Source organism: Apiotrichum porosum (assembly GCF_003942205.1).
Source record: "Apiotrichum porosum strain DSM 27194 chromosome Unknown scaffold_2, whole genome shotgun sequence".
Classification (NCBI taxonomy): domain Eukaryota; kingdom Fungi; phylum Basidiomycota; class Tremellomycetes; order Trichosporonales; family Trichosporonaceae; genus Apiotrichum; species Apiotrichum porosum.
Window position 1 is genome coordinate 2,179,665 of NW_021167109.1, and position 18,323 is coordinate 2,197,987.

Genomic DNA, 18,323 nt, shown 5'->3' on the forward strand with positions numbered 1-18,323 from the left:
GTCGCAAAAAAGAGAAAAAAAAGGCAAAAACGCTAGTAAATGGTAAGAAAAGTATAAATACTGTAAAGTGACTAGGCGAGATATGAATAGTCGTGTCAGATACAAACCCACCACCCCTGTCAGAGAGGGATCAGAGGCCGGGGCCGCTGCCCGTTCCCCGCGCGCGCCGACTGTGGGATGCGAGTGGGCCACTGCATGGAAATTGAGCACAGTGTGCGGGGCCGGACGGGGGGACGGGGGGAGAGAGCATGCCTGGGCGCCTTGGATGGGCGTGACGGCCAATTCTTTGCCATTGCTGCGGATTCCCACGCTCCAGCCCTGACGAGAGACAAGAGAAAGCCAGAGCGCGCATACTCGACACAGCCGCCGCCGCTGCTGCCGCCGTGGCCCAGACGCGCGCAGAGCGTGTACATGCATGTGCATGGAGGGGGGGGAGAGAGAGGACAACACGAATATGCCTGTACGCTCCTCTGGGCGTCGGTGGAACGTCCTGGCACCGCAGTCGGCGCGCGGGTGGTGTGGGACGTTGTATCCGTCTCTCTCTTTGTTGTTGTCGGCCCTCTATAAAGTTGGCCACCGCCTCTCTTGTTTGTTCCAATCTACCCACTCTTCCACCACCAAACCATCGTCCAAACTTCGCTTTGGTCACGTCAGACACTGCAAAGGTGAGCATTTCGTTTGTTTTCTTGCGCGTGTGTGTGCCTGTCTCCCGCCGCCGCCGCCTCTTTGCTCTAGACCCCCCCTTTTGCCATCGTTATCACTGCCGTGCGACGCTTTCCCACCACGCCCAGGCAAATCGGCCCGTCGCGCTGAAAAACGTGTCGCTGGTACGCACGCATCATCGTCGACAGAGCCGCATCCCACGCTGCTCCCACGCTCCCAGGCGTGGACATATGGCAGTGCAGTCTGCCAGCCAGCTGGCCAGCAACCGCACCGCTGGGCCATGCATAGGCAGGAGCCGGGAAGGCCAAGACAGCGCCAGAGCAGCAGCAGCAGCAGCAGCAGCACGGGCGGAGCGGCAATCGCCCTCCTTCCCCCCCGCGCGTGCCGTGCCGCGTGCCGCGTACCACGCCATGAAATGCGAGACACGCTGTCTGGCGATTCTGGCGGCTCTGGCGGCGGCGGCTCTGGTGGTGGTGGTCCGTCGGGTCCATCCAACACACTTTTCTCTTTCTTCTCATCCATCACTCCCTTCTGTCGTTGCACAACCTTCCATATCCCACATCTCTTCAACTCGGAACTCACCTGTCCTCAGTTCACAACCACACACCCCTACCACCACCTCTACACAAACCTCCACAACCACAATGGCCGCCACCGCCCAGCAGCCCAACGGCACCACCCCCAGTGAGTACACCCGTCGTAACCACCCACGTTTGATGGAGAGACCCAACCACCACCACACCACACAAGGACGCGTCGCTGACCATCCCCCTCCCAGGCTTCAAGATTGTCGAGCGTCTTGACTCGGTCCCCGTCCTCCACGACTCGTACACCTACGCTCAGTATGTATCTCCCTGTCGCCACCGCTATCTACGCCTGCCCTGCCGGAAACAACGCTAACCCACAGGTCGCTTATCAACTCGACCCAGCTCACTGCCAACCTCTACCAGACCGCGCTTGGCCTCGCTGTCCGTGAGTCCCCGGGAAAGACAACCACCGTCTAGTGCATATACTGACACGGCCCGTTCCCAGGCTCGTACGACGCTGCCACCCCCGTGCTCGTTCGCGCCAAGCCCCTCCTCGAGTCTGCCGATGGCCTCGCTGTCGCCACCGTTGACCGCGTCGAGGTCATCTTCCCTTGTGAGTCCCCCCCTTGAGGAGAGAAGAGCGCGAAGCAAACGGCACATCATCGCAAGGGCGCACGCTGACCGGCTACCACAGACCCGTTCAAGACCCAGACCCAGGACCTGATTGGTGTCAAGCAGGCCAAGGGTGTCTACGACGCTGTGAGTTTTGTTGCTGTCCTTGAACGAGGAGGATGGATGGATGGTGGATGCCCCGTTCGCTCGTCGTCTATGACGTCGCGCTCATGCTGTGGTGACTTTGCGCACGAGCTGTGGGTGGTGCATTTTCCCTGCGCCACCCAGGACGTTGTTTGCCGTCCTCCTGCCGGCGGCCGGAACGCGTCGGGGCGTGGCATCCCCTGGTCCCACCGGATTGTTCCGTGTTCCCTCCAAGCCTTACTGACACCACCCCCCCTCTAGCGCGTCGCCCCCCTCATCCAGCAGGCTACCCCCGTCATCCAGGACGTCATCTCCAAGACTGCCGCTCTCAACCACGAGCTCGGCGCCCGCGCCTCGGCCGTTGTCACCCAGTCGACCGAGATCTCGCACGCTCTCCTCGAGCAGCTCCACACCCTCCGTGACCAGTCCAAGGAGCTCCCCCACCAGCTCTCCGAGGTCCTCACCAAGGTCACCGCCGACGTCAAGTCGATCGTCCTCGCCAAGGAGGGCACCTACCAGGAGAAGACCAACAAGCTCGCTGCCTACGTCGTCGAGAACGTCCGCCCCGTCATCGAGGAGGCCTACGCGCAGGTCCTCGGCGCCAAGAAGGCTGCCGAGGACAAGGTCGCCAAGGCCACCGAGAAGGTTTCCGAGAAGGCCCCCGCCGTCTCCAACTAAACTCGCTCGTACCGCGTTTTGAATTAAAAAGACGCAGCGCGCCCAAGACGCAAAGACGTCAAGCCCTTGGTTTTCTGTTTTATAGATGTGCTTTATACGACCCCCGTGATCCCTCTCCCGCTCATCCTCCCATGAGCCACGTTCCCCCTCTTTTCTCCACCACCCACTTCTTTTTCTGCTTTTGTATTCCCCTTTCGAACCAAACCTACACCGATGAGATGCATCGTTCCCTTGTTCGGATAACAGAGGGGCCAGGGTTGGGTTGCACAACAAGGTTGACTGACTGATGGCTCGGTGGTGTGCCCCTGTGGCGGGGCCGTAGATGTGACACACGCCGAGAAGCTCGAGGGATCCCGGTAGCGGGCGTGTTCCGCGTCTCAGACAGGTATTGGATGCTGCAACTGTGCAGGAGGGAGATGAGGGCTGTTGGCAGTGAGCTGTCGATGCGCCTCTGCCACCGGGAAGGCAAGTGGCACTCTGCGGCCGCACATTTGTTTATCCGGCCTTCCAGAGTTATCGCACTGCTGCTTTCACCATGGCTCTCTTTCCACCTTACCTAACCTCACCCAGGCGCACCCTCCTTGGAAGAGTTGGAGACTTGTATCGTGGATGTGGGTTCAGCAGGAGTTCGCTCTCCGTGGCCCAAGGGTATACGGGAGGGGGCTGGGGATCCCATCGCCGTCGGGAACGTGGGCTTGCGTTGTCAATGTTTATCTTTACGATGCCTTGCTGGTTCCCAAGCCCACTGGATACAGATAGAGGAGTCGCTAAGGGGTTCAAAGGTTCATGTTAGAGCCGCCATGGAGGGAGTTGAGCGAGGTCTGGGCTGTGCTAACGCGGGGAAATATATGTAGACATGTTTGCATAACGTTCTTTACTCCAGCCTGTGCGGTACTCTTGCGGAATCGTTGCGACCATTCCCGTATGGGATGCTGCTATCTAATTCTGCCACCTGCTTTAATCGGGTGTGGGTCACAGTTGACGCTGGGCACGATGCAGCACTGTAACAATGTCCATTTAACTGAGGCATTTATGCGGGTATGCCACAGCAACCCTCCAAAAAAGGTTGTGCCGTAGCCTGTCGCCATCAGAGGCACGAACATACAGAAAAGTAAGAGGGGACCACACAATGCTTGCCATGGCATGGAACATGTACACGACCAGAAGAGAAGCACAGCAAGGGCAATGAGAACGACAGGGAGGGCCCGCCACATCAAGTGTCGCCTGGACAATACCCGATCAGGCCAGATAGGCCAGAGCAGAGACGAAAGTTGACGGGCAATAGTCAACCCAAGACAGTAAACCAATGGAAGGAGGGACACATGCTACAACAGCAGGTGTCAGAGATGATCCTTTCCAACAGATCTCGACGTTGCTGTTGCAAACCACACCTTATAAACACGCCAGAAACGTACAAAACATCAATCAACGAGGCTCTCGTGGTGTAGTGGCTATCATACTTTCTTAGGGTCCAGTCTTGGTCTTTAAGCCTTACCTCACGAGCTATGGAAGTGGTCCTGGGTTCAAATCCCGGCGAGGGCCCTCATCTTTTGCTGCTGCGACCCTCTGCATGCTTGGTCGTTGTCCAGGACGATGGAAAGAACGAGTTGGAGTGAATGTGGCAGAGACGAGTTGGAGGTGTGTTGTGTGTTGTGTCGACGGCGCGACGATCCCTCCTTAGCGTGGTTTCTTGTTTTGAAACACACACACCGAAATGCGGCCACGGACGGAACCAAAAAACGCGTCGCGTCCAAAACATTGATTTCAATGATTTCGCGACTAACAACAGCTCTCTCATTCCATCCACCACCATGTCGGCCTTCATCCTTGCTGCGGCGCCCGCCCAGCTAGCTTCTTCTGCCGACCTCCACCTCCTGCCATTCGCCCTCTCCCCGACCCCACCCGCCGCCTCTGCCTCCACGGCTGCCTTCTTCCGTCCACGCGACCCCCCCGACAGAACTCGGATACGCGCCGGGCACCAAAGTTGCAGCGTTCCGCGGCCGCGCGGTTGCTGGACAGCGCATCGAGCTGCCGAGGGGATACCGGGGTGTGGTGCTGCGCGCAGACGGCCTGCCTGGCGCTGGCGCAGCTGCGGACTCGAACGACGACGCGGCCGCGTTGACCGCCACGACATCATCACACGCACCTGCTCCTGGACCCGGCGAGGCCTCTACGTCCGCGTCGGGACGCACGACGCGCTCCGCAGGCCGCGCAAAGGGCTCGGGTCAAGTGGCGCTCTCGCGCCCGCGCCGTGCAGGACGGCAGGCCGTGAAGCGCATCAAGGTCGATGAGGAAGACGAGGAAGACGACGTCGTCGCCCCCCTGCGGCGTGAGGCTGACGCCCGCGCCAAGCCTGCCGAGGAGGATGTGCCGAGGATAGAGGTCGTGCGGGCTACCCCAGAGCCGGAGGTGGAGGCGGAGGCAAAGGAGGAGGCCGAGGCCGAGACAGAGACCAGTGTCGCCGAGGTGAATGGAAATGGAGCGGCAGGAGACGACGCCGGCGAGGCCAACGCGACCGAGATGCAAGTCGACACCACAACCACACCGACCACGACCGCCGCAGCCGCAGCTGAGATCAAGCCCCCGACCCACTACCCCGCAGGCGCGCGCGTCCTCGTCCCCTCTGCGGCCTTTTCGGCCTTCATGCTCTGGACGCCAGACGCGCCGCTTGCGGGATTTGACGCCGACGAGCTGAACAAGGACACGACAGCCGAGGCCGACCCCAAGCCCCAGACCGAGACCAACGGCACTAACGGCACCACGACCGACACGGACTCGGACACCAAACCCGACGCCGACGCCGACGTCGACGCCGGCGCGCCCGCACCCGCGCCAGTGTCGCGCCTCGAGCCGTCGTGGTGGCGCAAGGGCGGCGCCGGCGAGGGCGGCGACGAATTCGTGCGTGCCCTCGGCGAGTTTATTGGCCTGGGCGAGATTGTGAGCTTCGGGGAGCACCTGCCATCAGCTGACGGACAGATCCACAAGCGCGTGTACGAAGACGACGACGATGACGACGACGATGACGAGGAGTAGATGGAGGTCGGTCGAGTTTCTTGTATTGCGGGGTGTCTTACGGACCACTCCACTTCCTCAGTGAGTTGCAGCTGAGAAACTGTATGTGTTAAGCTGACATCAGATCAACAGGCAAGACGAGTGGACGGGACGACTGGCGAGTAGCCTTGTAGGATGTGCTTCCCCCATTACCCCCTGCTTCCAGTGCCATGCTCCGCTTCCCCTTTGCCTCTGCCTCATTTCACATGTAACTGGTACTGTGCGTATCAATGCATAGGGTGTGTATCCAACAAGAGATGTGTGATCAATGCAACCTCCTTCCCGCTCCCTCTCTCTCTCTCTATCTCTCTCTCTCTCTTCTACGGCGTCCATCCGCCCTGCGTCCATCCGGCCCCGGACCGGCCCGTCTTGCGCGGCACCGTTTCGCTCGTGACGTACGCCAGCTCGCGCCACACTGCATCGCCCATGGCGCGCAGGTCGCCCTTGCCCTCGAGCTCGGCGTAGCGCAGCACGCTGCCGAGGCCGTTGAGGTCCACCACTGCGAGCGTGCGCAGCCAGCCCACGGGCGGCTGGTGCGCCGTGTACGGGCCCGGCCCGGCGGGCGGGTTGGTCGAGCCGTGGGTGTGCGCGTGCGCGTCGTCGGCGTCGGCGTCGAGGGCGTCGGCGGGATCGGTCGTGTCCAGCGTCGCGGCCACGGTGGCAAACTCGCGGATGGGCGCCGCCGACGCGTCGCGCACCTGGTCCGACTCGAGGAGGTACGGCGCCCCGCGGAAGGTGACGTGGAGCGGGGGCAGGAGCGGGACGAGGTTCTCCTCGATGGGGTCGTTCCAGTGGTCTGTCGTCGGCTTGTGGCTCCGTGCCGCGCTGGGGAAGACACCGTCTTCGCCGGCAATGTCCAGGGGGTCCAGCATGTCGTCGTCGTACATGGATATGGGCTCGGTCGCCTGGGGCGGGACGGCGCGGAGCGCCACCAAGTCTGAGAGTGGGGTGTCGCGCATCGCGGCGGCGTGCGTGTGCACCAACTTGAAGAAATCGGTGAGGAGTGGTGGGACATCGGTGGCGGGGACGGCCTGTGACCCGCGGGCGACAATTCGTGTGTCCACTGGCCGCTCGGGGAGGAGGACGTCGGTGGCGGACTCGCGCTCGAGGCTGGCTGACAAGCTGGTCTCGAAGGGGTGGGGGTCGGCAAGAGGCGTGGTGTCGGGGCCGAGGAGGGCATCGAGGCCGTCCTTGGCAAGGTGCATCTCGTCTGGGGCCAGGTCCTCGCCGTACCGAGCCTCCGCCTCCTGTGCACTAGCGGCAACCAGGTCGCCGAGGCGGTCGACCCACGCGGGCTCGTCGGAAATGTCATTCAGCAAGGTCTCGCGCTCGGCGGCCTTGGGGTACTGGTACTCGAGAGTGAGAACGGGGCCGTCTCCGTACTGGGGGTGGTAAGTCACGCGACGTGTACGCTGCAGGATAGACGGCAGGTGGCTGTCGACAAGGACGGGGGGAACGGTGGGACAGAAGACAAAGGGCGTGAGGTTGTTCCAGCGGCTCGAATCCAGAGTGTCAGAGCCAGCGACGGGGGCGGTGAGACTGAGTGCGGCGTTGGACTCCATGGCTGGGGACAAAAGGTGGCCGAGCTGGAGGACAAGCGAGGATGTCTCGTCGTCTGCTGTCATGTCGGCACCGTTTGACAACGACTGGAGTGTTGCGACGGCAAGGTCACGGAGGACCGCATCCTTGCTGTAACCGGCGAAATTAATGGTGGGAGTGACGGCAATGTTGGCCACACGCTGCTTTGCCTCGCGCTGGTAGACCGACTCGTACTGGGACTGCACTGCAGCAAGGCGGAAGAATGGCCTCTTGCCAATCTTGGCAGCCAGCTTCCATGGCAGAGGCGACGAGGGGGCCGGGAGGTGCGGCGTCAAGGAGACCCCACCCGAGTTGGTGGATGCGCTAACGGCGTTGGTGTCCTTGGTTGCTTCGCGCGCCACCTCGAGGACCATCTCTCTTGCGCGCAGCGCATCGCCCTTGGCCGCGGCGGTTGCCGAATACACGTTCTGGGCATCGACTTCAATGTATGCGCCTGTCAGGTTGGAAACAGCCCACAGGGTCGACTTGGGCGGCTCCCAGCCCAACAAGTCGGCCTTGGTCCACGTTGTCTGCGAGTGCTGCTTGACGACGCCATTCAACCACTTTTTAAACACGTCCAGCTGCGCGCGCGTTCCCGTCACCATCATGGTGTATGCCTGCGGGTTGCCATCCTGGTCAGAACCATGAGCGTCGAACCGCGGGCTCAGGCCCCTGTGGCGGTGAGCGTCGCGGTTACGCTGGAACAGGAACAGATCGGCAAGCGTCATCTGGTGCTCTGAGTATTGTGTCAGTGAAAGGTCGGTTGGGCTTTTCAAAGGCCATCACTTACCCTCGGATTCCACCTTTGTGTCGTACTCATCTGGGGTCTTGTCGACCCAGCCCCACGCAAGAAGGATGCGGTCCACAAGAGCGGCTTTCTTGTCGGTAGCCGTCACGGCCAACCCCATTGCGCGCACACATTCGGCGAGCTGCGCACGAACGAACGCATTGTTGATCTGGTCATACAGCTTTGTGCGCTGTTTGGAATATGACTGGGTCGTGGGGTTGGGATGCCTGAGGGGTCTCATGAGGTCGAGGGCCTTGAGGGGGTTGTTGGTTCCTGCTGGCGGAGTGTGGTTGGCCTGGATTTTGGCCTGTTCAATGCCGCCCGTCGCCACGGCCGCGGCCACCTCGCCCGCTGTGGCATTCATGCCTTTGCGAAACTCTGCTGCGCGGGCGATGGCGTCCTGTCTGGCCTTTCCCGTGGGCTGCTTGTAGAACTTCATGTCGCCCCTCTTGCTGACGGCTGCCGACGACGCAAAGCCCGCGACGGAGACGGACGACGATGCCAGCGCAGTCGGGAACACATGGTGTCGTCCTGCGCATGCCATCGAGCACCCGGAAGAGCGCCGTCCGAGCCGGAGGGCGAGCATGGTGGAGGGGAGTGTGGGTGGGTGAGGTGTGTTGTTGTGGTATAGACTCTCGATGAGGCGGGTTTGTTCCGAAAATCCAAAACCCACCCAAATGAAAGCGGCCAAAAGCGGAGTCGCCCGTGGATCTCCGCGCGGCGGGTCATACAACTCTCCCACGGGCGACCACCCACCCCGTACCGCCCGTTCGGCTCACTCGCCCGACGTTGATCCGAGACGAGCATGCGCAAAGGGCCCAGAAACGTCTCCCTCGTCTCTGCGCTCCGACTTTCTTTTCCACCATCTCCATACCCCTTCCCCTCTACCCACACCATGATGTCCCGCTCCGTCGCCTCGCTCCGCGCCGCTGTGCGCCCCGCCGTCGCCGCCCCCATGGCCGCGCGTGCGTCGCCCGTCGCCGCTGCCCGTGTGCGCTTCTACGCCGACGCCGCCGAGGGTGCCAAGGCGGAGCTGACAGACGACGAGAAGAAGATTGCCGACCTCGAGGCCAAGGTCAAGGAGCTTACCGTGCGTTTTCTGGAACCGAGTAGACCTTTTACTGACGCTTGTCTGCAGAAGGAGATGCAGTACATGCGTGCCGACTACCAGACGCTGTCGCGCCGTTCGTCCGAGGAGAAGGCCAAGGCATCCGACTTTGCCATCATGGGCTTTGCCCGCGCGCTCCTGTCCACCACGGACGTGCTCGCCACTGCGCTCAAGCACGTTCCCCAGCCCATCGAGAAGGGCTCGCCGCTCGCAACGCTCTTTGACGGTGTGGAGCTCACCCAAAAGGCCCTGCACAAGACGTTTGAGACCCACGGCATCGCGCCCATGGACGAGCTGCTCGGCGCCCAGTTTGACCCCAACCTCCACGAGGCCACCTTCCAGGTTCCCTCGCACGTCGCGCCCAAGCGCACCGACGGCGATGCCCCGGCCCCCGGCGAGGTCATCGACGTCGCCAAGGGCGGCTGGACCATCAAGGGCCGCGTCCTCCGCCCCGCCCAGGTCGGCGTCGTCCAGATGGAGTAAACTAGCATTTTCTGTAGCAACCCCTCCACTTTTTTTTTTCGCGTCACAACCAAACACATCCATCCCCCCCTCAACACATCTATTCTCTCCCGGCGGTCTCGTTCTGTAGTTTCTGTAGTACAGCATCCATTGCATGCAGCACCCTTCTCAGGCAAAGAAGCAGCGGAATCTCTATTTGGGGGTGGTTGTATGGGGTATGGGTTTGGAAAGATTATACCGGGGGGGGAACAAGTGGCGGCTGCCGCCGGGGGGATTTTGCCGACTTGAGCCGACAATGGCACCCCCCATCTCGTCGTCCCTCCTTGTTTGGTGGCAACGGTAATTGCACCACCTGTCCACAAGTGTCCGGTGTGGGGGTCTAGGGCAAGAAAACAGAACGATTACAGCAGCCAGAGAGACAGAGAGACAGACGAACAGCTGCTGCGTGACAACTGCACGCGGAGCCGCCCTTCGCTTCGCCCTCGTCCTCCTCCACCCACTGCCCGCTCGACTCGACCTGTTTACTGGGCCTTGACCTTGTCGTACGACACGACCTCGCGCTCAGCGGCGATACCGTCGGCCTCGACCTTCTTCATCTCAGAGGCCTCGACGGCGGCGCGGTCGCCGGCCTTGGCGGACGCCACGCGCTCCTTGTACGCGTGGTACTTGTTGTCGGTGCCGAGGCAGTAGTCCCACCAGCGGAACGACGTCGAGAAGCAGTTGACAAACGCCATGTGGTGGAAGTCGTGGTGGTCGGCGCCGGCCCAGAAGGGCAGGAAGTGGCGGAGCGACCAAGGGAAGTCGTAACCCGAGTGCGCGTCGACGGCCTGGAACAGACGCAGCGTCACCCAGATGTACACGGTCAGGATGTGCAGGTCCTGGCGGAACAGGCAGTACAGGAAAGGGCCCGAGATGGTGCCCTGTGCGAGAATCATGACCTCCATGGGGTGCGCGTACTCGGCGGCGAGACCGATGGGCGCCGAGAACTCGTGGTGCAGCTTGTGGATGTTCTTGTACAGAGGACCCCAGTGGAGACCGCGGTGAGCCCTGGAGAAGGGATGTCAGCTTGGGAGCAGGGCAAGTCACGTATCAGAGTCGCGCGTGTCCACCTATAAATGGGACACTGCGCGCTGCCGCGGGCGCCTTCAACTCACCAGTAGTGGAAGGTGTCCTCAAAGACAAAGAAGAAGGCAATCTGGCACGCCATGAGCCACAGGGGCGAGAAGGGGACCTCAAAGGTCGACATGCCAAAGTAGCAGCAGATGGGGTGGAAGAGCCAGATGAGGGGGGCCTCGCAGGTAAAGTGGGTGAGGAGGACGACACGGGTGCACTTCCAGATCTGGGCCCAGGTGGTCTTCTTGGTCGGCTGGAGCTTCCACTGGTGGAACCAGGGGATCTCGTCGATGATGAGCCATGGGATGCAGCGGCCAAAGTAGACGATCTGGAAAGACGTGTCAGTGGTGGGGTCTGTTTCGGAAGACAAGAGCCGGGTGAGTGCGCGAGGGAGGAATGGAGCAGGCCGTGGCGGACAAGGTGGGTGTGGTGGTGGTGACACAACATGAAATCGTGCCACGATCACGCCCCCAGCGTTTGACTTTTGCGTTGACCATTGCTTCCTCGTCGCGCCCCCCCGCGCATTTTGCCCTCGCTCTCTCGCTCGCTCGCTCGCTCGCTACATTCTATCCCAACACTCACCTCGTGGAGGAGGAACGACATGAGGCCAGTGGCGAGGATGGCGTTGCCCATGTAGATGTAGTAGTTTGCCCAGAGACGCTCAAACCACGACAAGGCGTCGAGGTTGATGTCGCCGTAGAGCATGGCCTGTGTCTGGGTGGCGTTGGTGATGACGAGCTGCTCTGCGAGCTCGGGAGAGTGCTTGCCGACAAAGGCGAGAGCACTCTCGTACAGCTGTTGTGCCGCCATGGTGCTGGTGGTGGTGGTGGGGAAGGAGAGACGGGGAGGGAGTGACTGACGGGTTAGTCGATGAGGAGACGAACAAAGAGAGTCAGAAGTGCAGCGAAACGCGTTGGGCTATTAGGGGTGGTCGGCGGGTGGCCGCCCAGCCAGCGAGCCTCTGCCCAGCCAGCGGCCAGCGAGCCAGAGCTGCGAGCCAGACCCGCGTCGTCGCCGGCTGCCTGTGCCCAGCAAAAACAGTGATTATCGAACGATGGCCCCATCGACCCCCCCATCGCACGACGCCGGGTGAACACTGTGTGGCCCTGGGCTCGCGCGCGCGCGGGCCCGCCCGTAGACTCTGCACGCGCCGTAACGAGCACGGAAGCAAAAAATGGCCCCCCCCCCATCCCCCAACGTTCAAAATTTATTACAACATTAAATCACCCGGGGTGATTAGGCCAATTTTACTAATCCCAAATTAACATACACCCCACTAGGCACAGGGTAATATACCGAGTCCAGGGTGTTGACACGCGGTTGCTGACACACGGGGGCGATCCCCACTCGCAATCCATCCATCCGGTACAAAAAAGAGGCCGCACAGTGCCCGCAGCAGGCCACCACACCTGTCTTGTTGTCTCTCTCGTTGCAAAACGTAATGGTAAACAAATCCATATTGTTGTTGTTGTTGTTGTTGTTTTGAAAAAGTGGGGGAGCAGTAGTATAATATAATACAGCTACAATCTAGTTCACATCGTCGTCGTCATCTCGCTATACTACACACACACCCGACGGGGACACTTTGGAGAGCCTGCCGTTTCCTCCAGTGTTCCTAGTACTGCATGGTCATGGCGGGCGCGTGTCCGCTGTTGCCGTTGCCGTTGCCGTTGCCGGTGCCGTTGCCACTTCCACTGCCACTGCCGTTGCCACTGCCGTCCGCCACAGAGTCAAAGTGCGACGAGGGCGCGGACGCAGTCATGGGCACATCGCGCCCGGCCCTGCGCTGCGTCTCCTCCCAGAGTATCTGCGCCTCCTTCATCGATGTCGGCCGCGGAGTGCGGTTCTCGTTCCCGTTCGGGGTGCCGTTCGCCGCCGCGTTCCACGAACCTGCGACGCCGGCGCCCACCGCGATGCCGGACATGGGCGAGTCCGAGGACGAGCCCGTGCTCGCCGTCGAGTTGCGGTGCAGCAGGTCCGGAGTGGATCCCGACCCCGACTCGTTTGGCGACGGGTTGTTGTTGCTGTTGCCGTTGCTGTTCGCCGGCGAGATGCCGCTGGGCGACATGGTCGAGATGGACACACTGCCCGAATTGCCATAACCCCCAGGAGGCAGTTTCCAGAATCCGCGCTTGATGTTGAGCGCGTTCAGGATACACAGGCCAAAGTTGGACTTGGGCGTAAGCGCCAGACCGCCGACGCGAGGGTGCTCTGGATAGTGCGCTGCGAGCTTTTCAAACGTCGGGTTGGTGGCGCGATCGAGAAAGTAGTCGATCAGCTGCGCGTGGTGGTACCCAATCTTAAACTTGCGGCCGTACTGCGCCAGCGCCAGGCGCGCCGTCTCGACGTCGGTCCGGTACGCCTCGGCGGTCGGCAGGTCGCCAATGTTGAGGGCGTGGCGGTAGAACAGCAAACACGTGCGGGCGGCTGTGACGAGCGCGACGGACGAGGACGAGTGCATGACGGCGCCAATGTTGGTGACACCCTTGGGCACAATGCCCACAAGCTGCTGGATGACGTTGATGACAGAGCGCGCCGCGTTGAGGATGCGACGCGCCGGCTGGTCGTTGGGGTCCGTCACGTCCGCAAATGGCTCATACAGGCAAATAATCGCCGTGTGCGGCAGGACATGGGCGCTGACGAGGTCGACGTCGAGCATGCCACGGTCGTCAAACGTCGTCGGGTTCGTGAGGGTCGGAGGAAAGCTCATCTGGAGACAGGCAATGGCGTTGGCCAACTCGCGGAACTCGGGCCGCAGCATGCCGTCCAGGTCGTCATTGTCCCTCATCCGGCGGTTCTTCCACTTGCGCGCAAACTTGTTGACGCGGTTGAGTAGCACGGAAGCCTTGAGCGCCATCACCAGCGCGTCGGGCACAGGGTGCTTGATATACAGGTCGAGCGACTCGAGGTCTTGCGGGTTCGGCTCCATATTCTCGTTGCCCTCGTCGAAGTCCCTCTTGGACACGGGCAACGGAACCGTAAGCTCATCAAGAGCGAGCGACGTGCCCCACCCGGACGCGGCCGACGCCACCGTGTCGTGATACATGGCCATCCAGACCACCACGCGGCGTTCCTCGCGCTCGAGCGCGTCGGCAGCGGGGGGAAGCATCACCGACTTGAGTGACAGTTCGGCCGAGCGCACGTTCAGGCCAAGGGGAAGGATCATGCGAGAGACAAGACCACAGTAAGTCCAGCACTCGAGCATGCGCGTGTCGTCGATAAACACGCGGCTGAGAATGATCATGGCGCGGACAACGTCAAACAGACGGTTGCCCGTGTTGAGGCCGTCCAACACGGCGTCCTTGCCGTGCGCCGCCTGCTGCAACGAGAAGGGCATCGCCGACGGATGCTTTGGCTTTGGAGTCGAGTGGGCAAAGAACGCCATCTTCGCGTCAAAGTTGGGCGGAGGCGAGTCCTCATACACTTCAGGCTTGCACCAGCTGGCAGCGAGAGCGCAAATGGAATGCAGGAGAGCAGGGTGCGGGAAATTGGAGTGGGTGGCAGGCAATGAAAGACGCGCAAGGAATCGCGCACGGTGCAGCATGCGCGGCATGTTGGGCACAATGTCAAAGAACGCTTCCACGAGTTGTTGCACCACGTTGGGGTCGGGCAGGTTGGGCGGCCAACCAGGCCAGAAGAGGTCCATAAACATGCGCGAGTCAAGGACGCCGTCAGCTGCCATGGCCGAGATGGGGTCAGAGTCAAACGACGACGACTGCGACTTGTTCTTGGACGTTGTCGAGTTGTGCTCCATGTTCGCGTCGCCGCCGCCGCCATTGGCCAAAGAAGCTGCTGCGTTCTGCAGGTTGATCCGTATGTCCTCGGACAGGGGCGGACCCATGTTGTTCGTACTGCCAGGTGGCAGGGTGGGAATCTGCGCACCGCCTATGGACGACACACCCGTGAGGCCACCAATTTGCTGCGCAATGTTGAGTACCGAGCTCATCGAATACGTTGCCGGCGTATCGCTGCCAGAGCCTGATGGCGCCTGGACACCGGGGCCGGTCGCCGCCGGAGAAAAGTTGAAGATGTTGTTCGGCGACAGCATTGGCGTGTCCGACGGCCTGTGATAGCGTCCTCCACCAGACGGAGTGGAGGCAGACGCCTCAAAGTCTGGCTCGGGCATGGGGAGGAACGGCGTCAGGCCTGTCGTCTCGGTCCGGTCCGCGGACGTCCACATGGGAGTGAGACCGGCGAACATGTTGGACCCGGAACCGTCCGGCATGTGTTGTGTCGATGTCGCGGCAGACGAGAGCATCTCGAGGAACGCTGTGGGCGACTCTGCCTGTGTAGGCATAAAGGATCCTGTCCAACGGCTTTCACTTGGCATAGAGGTGGAGGAAGTGGAGGAAGGTGGTGGAGGTTGACCTGCGGCCAGTGGTGGTGGAGCGGCCGAGGAGGAGGCGGGCGTCTTGTTCGCCAACTGGTTCTCAAGCTCAGCTGTGGAGGGGTTAGCAGGAGACTTGGGACTGGTATACGTACCGATACGCTTGGTCAGGCGGTCGCGCTCCTCGTCCAGGTCGTCGTCGCGTTTCTTGGCGCGGCCACCCGAAGCCTTGCGCTTCTTCCTCCGGCTTTCATCGTCATCGCCGCCCTCTGTGGGTGACGTCTGGTCACCGTCCGCACCATGCTCGCGGTCGAGGGAATCGTCATACTCGCACGACAGGACGGGATGTGTGCCGGGCGCGGTGCGCAGCAGGTGGCGATAAGAGCGGACACATGTTGAGCAATGGGGTCGGACAGCGTCGCATTTCTGATACGACAGTGTCAGTGAAACGGCTCATTGCTCTACCCATTACGTTTCTGCTCTTACGGCAAGCGGCAAAGAGCGACGTGGGTTACTCACCAGCTTGCGACGACGGCATGCGAGACATGCCTGGTTGCGGCGGAGGACGCCAGCGACGTCGTTGGGTTGTCCGGCTGCTGACGAGGAGGGCTGGGAGGGGCCTGCGATGTCGATAGGGATGGTGCCCGACAGATCGGGGCGGGAGGGAATGTCAACTGGCATTGGCATATTGTCGTGCTCCGCCCGTTCAAGATGGATGGAAGAGGTGAACGGGAGGGGAGGTGCAGGGTGAGGGGAGTGGGGGTGAGGTGGTGCCGGAGTGGGGCTACGGGCGCGGACGGGCTAGACGAGGAAAGGTGATGACGGCGGCGGCGGCTGCGGTAGCGGTGGGACTGCGAGAAGGACACGAGAGTAGTGGACGCGGGCGGCCGACGGCTTGCCCATCCCCAAGCCGGGATGCCGGATTTGCCACGCAAGCGGGGGACAGTGAGGTCGGCTCCGGAGGGTCAAGTCGGAGCGTCAAAGAGCGTCGAGGTGGGAGGTGTCCTGCAGGGCGGCAGTGATGGGGGGATCTGCAGCGACGTTGGTGTGACGGAGGAGTTTGGGAAGATGGACGAGTGGTGAGATGAGAGAAGACACGGGAAAATGGTGGGACGGATGGATTTGGGAGGAAGGAAGGCTGCCGACGGTGCCGAATGGAACACCTTGTTGCGGGGATGGTCGGGGGTGAGTCGACGGTGTGGCTCTCTTTGACGGTGGAAAACAGGGGGGGAAAACGACGAGCCGAGATAGAGAGGGAGAGAGAGGAAGAGAGGGAGAATTGCGCAGCTGGAGACACGAAGAGACGAGAGGGTCAACCGGACGTGGAGCGGATCAACGATGGCAGCCGACTGGGAGATATGACTAACGCGCGTTGCTATTGTTCCAGCCGGTGTTGTGTGTGCAATCTGCTTGCTTGCTTGCTTGCTTGCTGCTGCTGTCCACATTCTCCTGTTTCCCCTGCTGGCCTGCTGGTCAACCGGTCATCGCGTTTGCACATGGCGTCCCCCCCGGCTCCGACACAACAAGCGCACCACCCCAACGGCCCATGTGATTTTTGACTGTGGCTGCGGTGATCACCGCCCGGAACGGCTCTCTCTCTCTCTAAAACACACGCACACGCATCTCTCTCGGCAGGTCGCGCAGGGGGGTCACACGCATCTTGAGAGACTCCCGCTACACAGCACCGCACCAACGGTGAAACCATTGGCCATGTCTCTCTCTCCTGTTCGCTTCAGTCCACAGACCACCACCTATATCACACAGCCGAGCTTTTGAACGCCGTCCACAGCCATTCCCATGCCCGATGCCCGAGAGGTCAGGCACCGCTTCCCCCGCAAGTGTTGTTACATAATGTTTCTTTCCCACATATTTTTACGTAACTTTATTAATATTACATAATACTGGTAATTTTACGTAACCGTACAACGTTTACGTAACACGTTATCTGCGCCCTCGGACGGCACCGGCAAACCCGAAATGTTCAATGCCACAGACAGACAGTGTCCTCTCATTCCACAACCCTCACTCTCTCTCTCAAAAGACGGCTCCTCAGGCAGACCACACAATGCTGCTCATCCGCCTCAACGCTGCGGCAGGCCCATCGCGCATGGCGTTCCCGCGCACCTTTCACGCCGCTGCCAGCGTGACGCGCTCGCTGCACGCGTCCTCGCATCCCAGCGTGTTGGCACCCTCCCGCACCCTTGCTGCTCACACTGCCACTCGAGGCCTGTGGTCTCGAGCGGTATCGTTCAGCCCGAGGGCGCCCAACACCCATATGAGCGAGGAAAAGTGGCCTTGGTACAGCGTCGAGCCCCCCCTCCACAAGGGCAAGGTCGAGCTCGAGCGCGTCATCTACGCGCGCCCCCGTGAAGGAAGCGGCCAGATGCTGTGGGGATCCATGATCCTCATCGGTGCCTCTGTCGTTGTCTACTTTACCATGCCTAGCATCGACAATATACGCAAGATTGCCGGCAAGGAGTGAGTCGAGGCCCCTCATGGTCCACGCCTGGCTACCTCTTGCTGACAGCGCAGGGATGAGCCCGCGGTGCCAAACTCTTTGATTTGGGCCTTCTTAACCAACGGCTTTATTTACGTCGTACCTCTTTGCGGCGTTGGCTTTCTGTATTTGATCTCTCGCCAGGTATCGCGCCTCTCCCTCGTCCGCTCATACACTGCCTCTGATCCGACCCGGTCCCAGTACTTCCTTCGCATGAACACCGTGTTGAAGGACAGTCTCGGACCACTCGGCAAGCCCCGTGAACTTTCCCTCGACGAGGTCAAGATCAACCTCATTCTCGACCCACCTACCCGAAAGGGCGAGCGTGGTGAGTCTCGTGTCTGCGTCCGACGTCATGTGTGTTGCTTGCTTACCGGCCGCCCTCCCAGCTCGTAGCACTTGGCTCAAGATGTCCATCGGCAACAAGGAGCAGCGCTTGTCGACCCGCCGCCTGGACTTTAGCCCCCAGAAGGTCACCGACGACACCAAGGAGTTTGTCCTCTCGGTTCAGCGCGTGGAGGACGTTTTCGGCCACCTTAAGCCCACCTGGGGCGAAGTGGACGTTGTGCCTGGCGCCCATCAGACGAAGAAGCGTTCGAAGAAGTAGACATATGACTCGGGCGAGTCCACACGGTCTGGCGGACAGAGTCTTTTGCATTCAGTAGCACAAGTACGATACTGCTCTCCCAGTAGATAAATTCACATTGCATTGTTGGGCGTTTAGGACGTTGTTGGCCAGCGGGTTCCGACCGTTGCATGGCAGTAGCGCAGTAGAT

At 61.1% G+C, this 18,323-nt stretch overlaps 7 protein-coding genes and 1 non-coding gene across 8 annotated transcripts; 5 read left to right on the forward strand and 3 right to left on the reverse strand.

Moving 5' to 3' along the window:
• Window positions 1–1,307: 1,307 nt before the first annotated feature.
• On the forward strand, window positions 1,308–2,624 carry EHS24_004880 (uncharacterized protein; the record flags this gene model as incomplete). Its single annotated transcript, XM_028620423.1, has 6 exons — window positions 1,308–1,347; window positions 1,442–1,505; window positions 1,571–1,635; window positions 1,696–1,803; window positions 1,885–1,949; window positions 2,208–2,624. The coding sequence occupies 6 exons, from the start codon at window positions 1,308–1,310 to the stop codon at window positions 2,622–2,624; spliced, it is 759 nt and encodes a 252-aa protein (XP_028479395.1).
• Window positions 2,625–4,057: 1,433 nt separating this feature from the next.
• EHS24_004881 lies at window positions 4,058–4,166 on the forward strand. The gene has a single exon. It is a non-coding gene; the product is annotated as a tRNA-Pro (tRNA).
• Window positions 4,167–4,435: 269 nt separating this feature from the next.
• EHS24_004882 (uncharacterized protein) lies at window positions 4,436–5,657 on the forward strand (the record flags this gene model as incomplete). The annotated part of the gene is made up of 3 exons (XM_028620424.1): window positions 4,436–4,559; window positions 4,615–5,561; window positions 5,601–5,657. The coding sequence occupies 3 exons, from the start codon at window positions 4,436–4,438 to the stop codon at window positions 5,655–5,657; spliced, it is 1,128 nt and encodes a 375-aa protein (XP_028479396.1).
• Window positions 5,658–5,995: 338 nt separating this feature from the next.
• On the reverse strand, window positions 5,996–8,626 carry EHS24_004883 (uncharacterized protein; the record flags this gene model as incomplete). The annotated part of the gene is made up of 2 exons (XM_028620425.1): window positions 5,996–7,989; window positions 8,044–8,626. The coding sequence occupies 2 exons, from the start codon at window positions 8,624–8,626 to the stop codon at window positions 5,996–5,998; spliced, it is 2,577 nt and encodes an 858-aa protein (XP_028479397.1).
• Window positions 8,627–8,935: 309 nt separating this feature from the next.
• On the forward strand, window positions 8,936–9,631 carry MGE1_2 (Mitochondrial matrix cochaperone; the record flags this gene model as incomplete). The annotated part of the gene is made up of 2 exons (XM_028620426.1): window positions 8,936–9,130; window positions 9,179–9,631. The coding sequence occupies 2 exons, from the start codon at window positions 8,936–8,938 to the stop codon at window positions 9,629–9,631; spliced, it is 648 nt and encodes a 215-aa protein (XP_028479398.1).
• A 500-nt stretch (window positions 9,632–10,131) lies between these two features.
• ERG25_1 (C-4 sterol methyl oxidase) lies at window positions 10,132–11,533 on the reverse strand (the record flags this gene model as incomplete). Its single annotated transcript, XM_028620427.1, has 3 exons — window positions 10,132–10,657; window positions 10,765–11,051; window positions 11,306–11,533. The coding sequence occupies 3 exons, from the start codon at window positions 11,531–11,533 to the stop codon at window positions 10,132–10,134; spliced, it is 1,041 nt and encodes a 346-aa protein (XP_028479399.1).
• Window positions 11,534–12,453: 920 nt separating this feature from the next.
• On the reverse strand, window positions 12,454–15,737 carry EHS24_004886 (uncharacterized protein; the record flags this gene model as incomplete). The annotated part of the gene is made up of 3 exons (XM_028620428.1): window positions 12,454–12,539; window positions 12,614–15,476; window positions 15,570–15,737. 3 exons carry the CDS (start codon window positions 15,735–15,737, stop codon window positions 12,454–12,456), a joined length of 3,117 nt encoding a protein of 1,038 aa, XP_028479400.1.
• Window positions 15,738–17,115: 1,378 nt separating this feature from the next.
• On the forward strand, window positions 17,116–18,154 carry EHS24_004887 (uncharacterized protein; the record flags this gene model as incomplete). Its single annotated transcript, XM_028620429.1, has 4 exons — window positions 17,116–17,528; window positions 17,583–17,646; window positions 17,692–17,875; window positions 17,937–18,154. 4 exons carry the CDS (start codon window positions 17,116–17,118, stop codon window positions 18,152–18,154), a joined length of 879 nt encoding a protein of 292 aa, XP_028479401.1.
• Window positions 18,155–18,323: the final 169 nt, after the last annotated feature.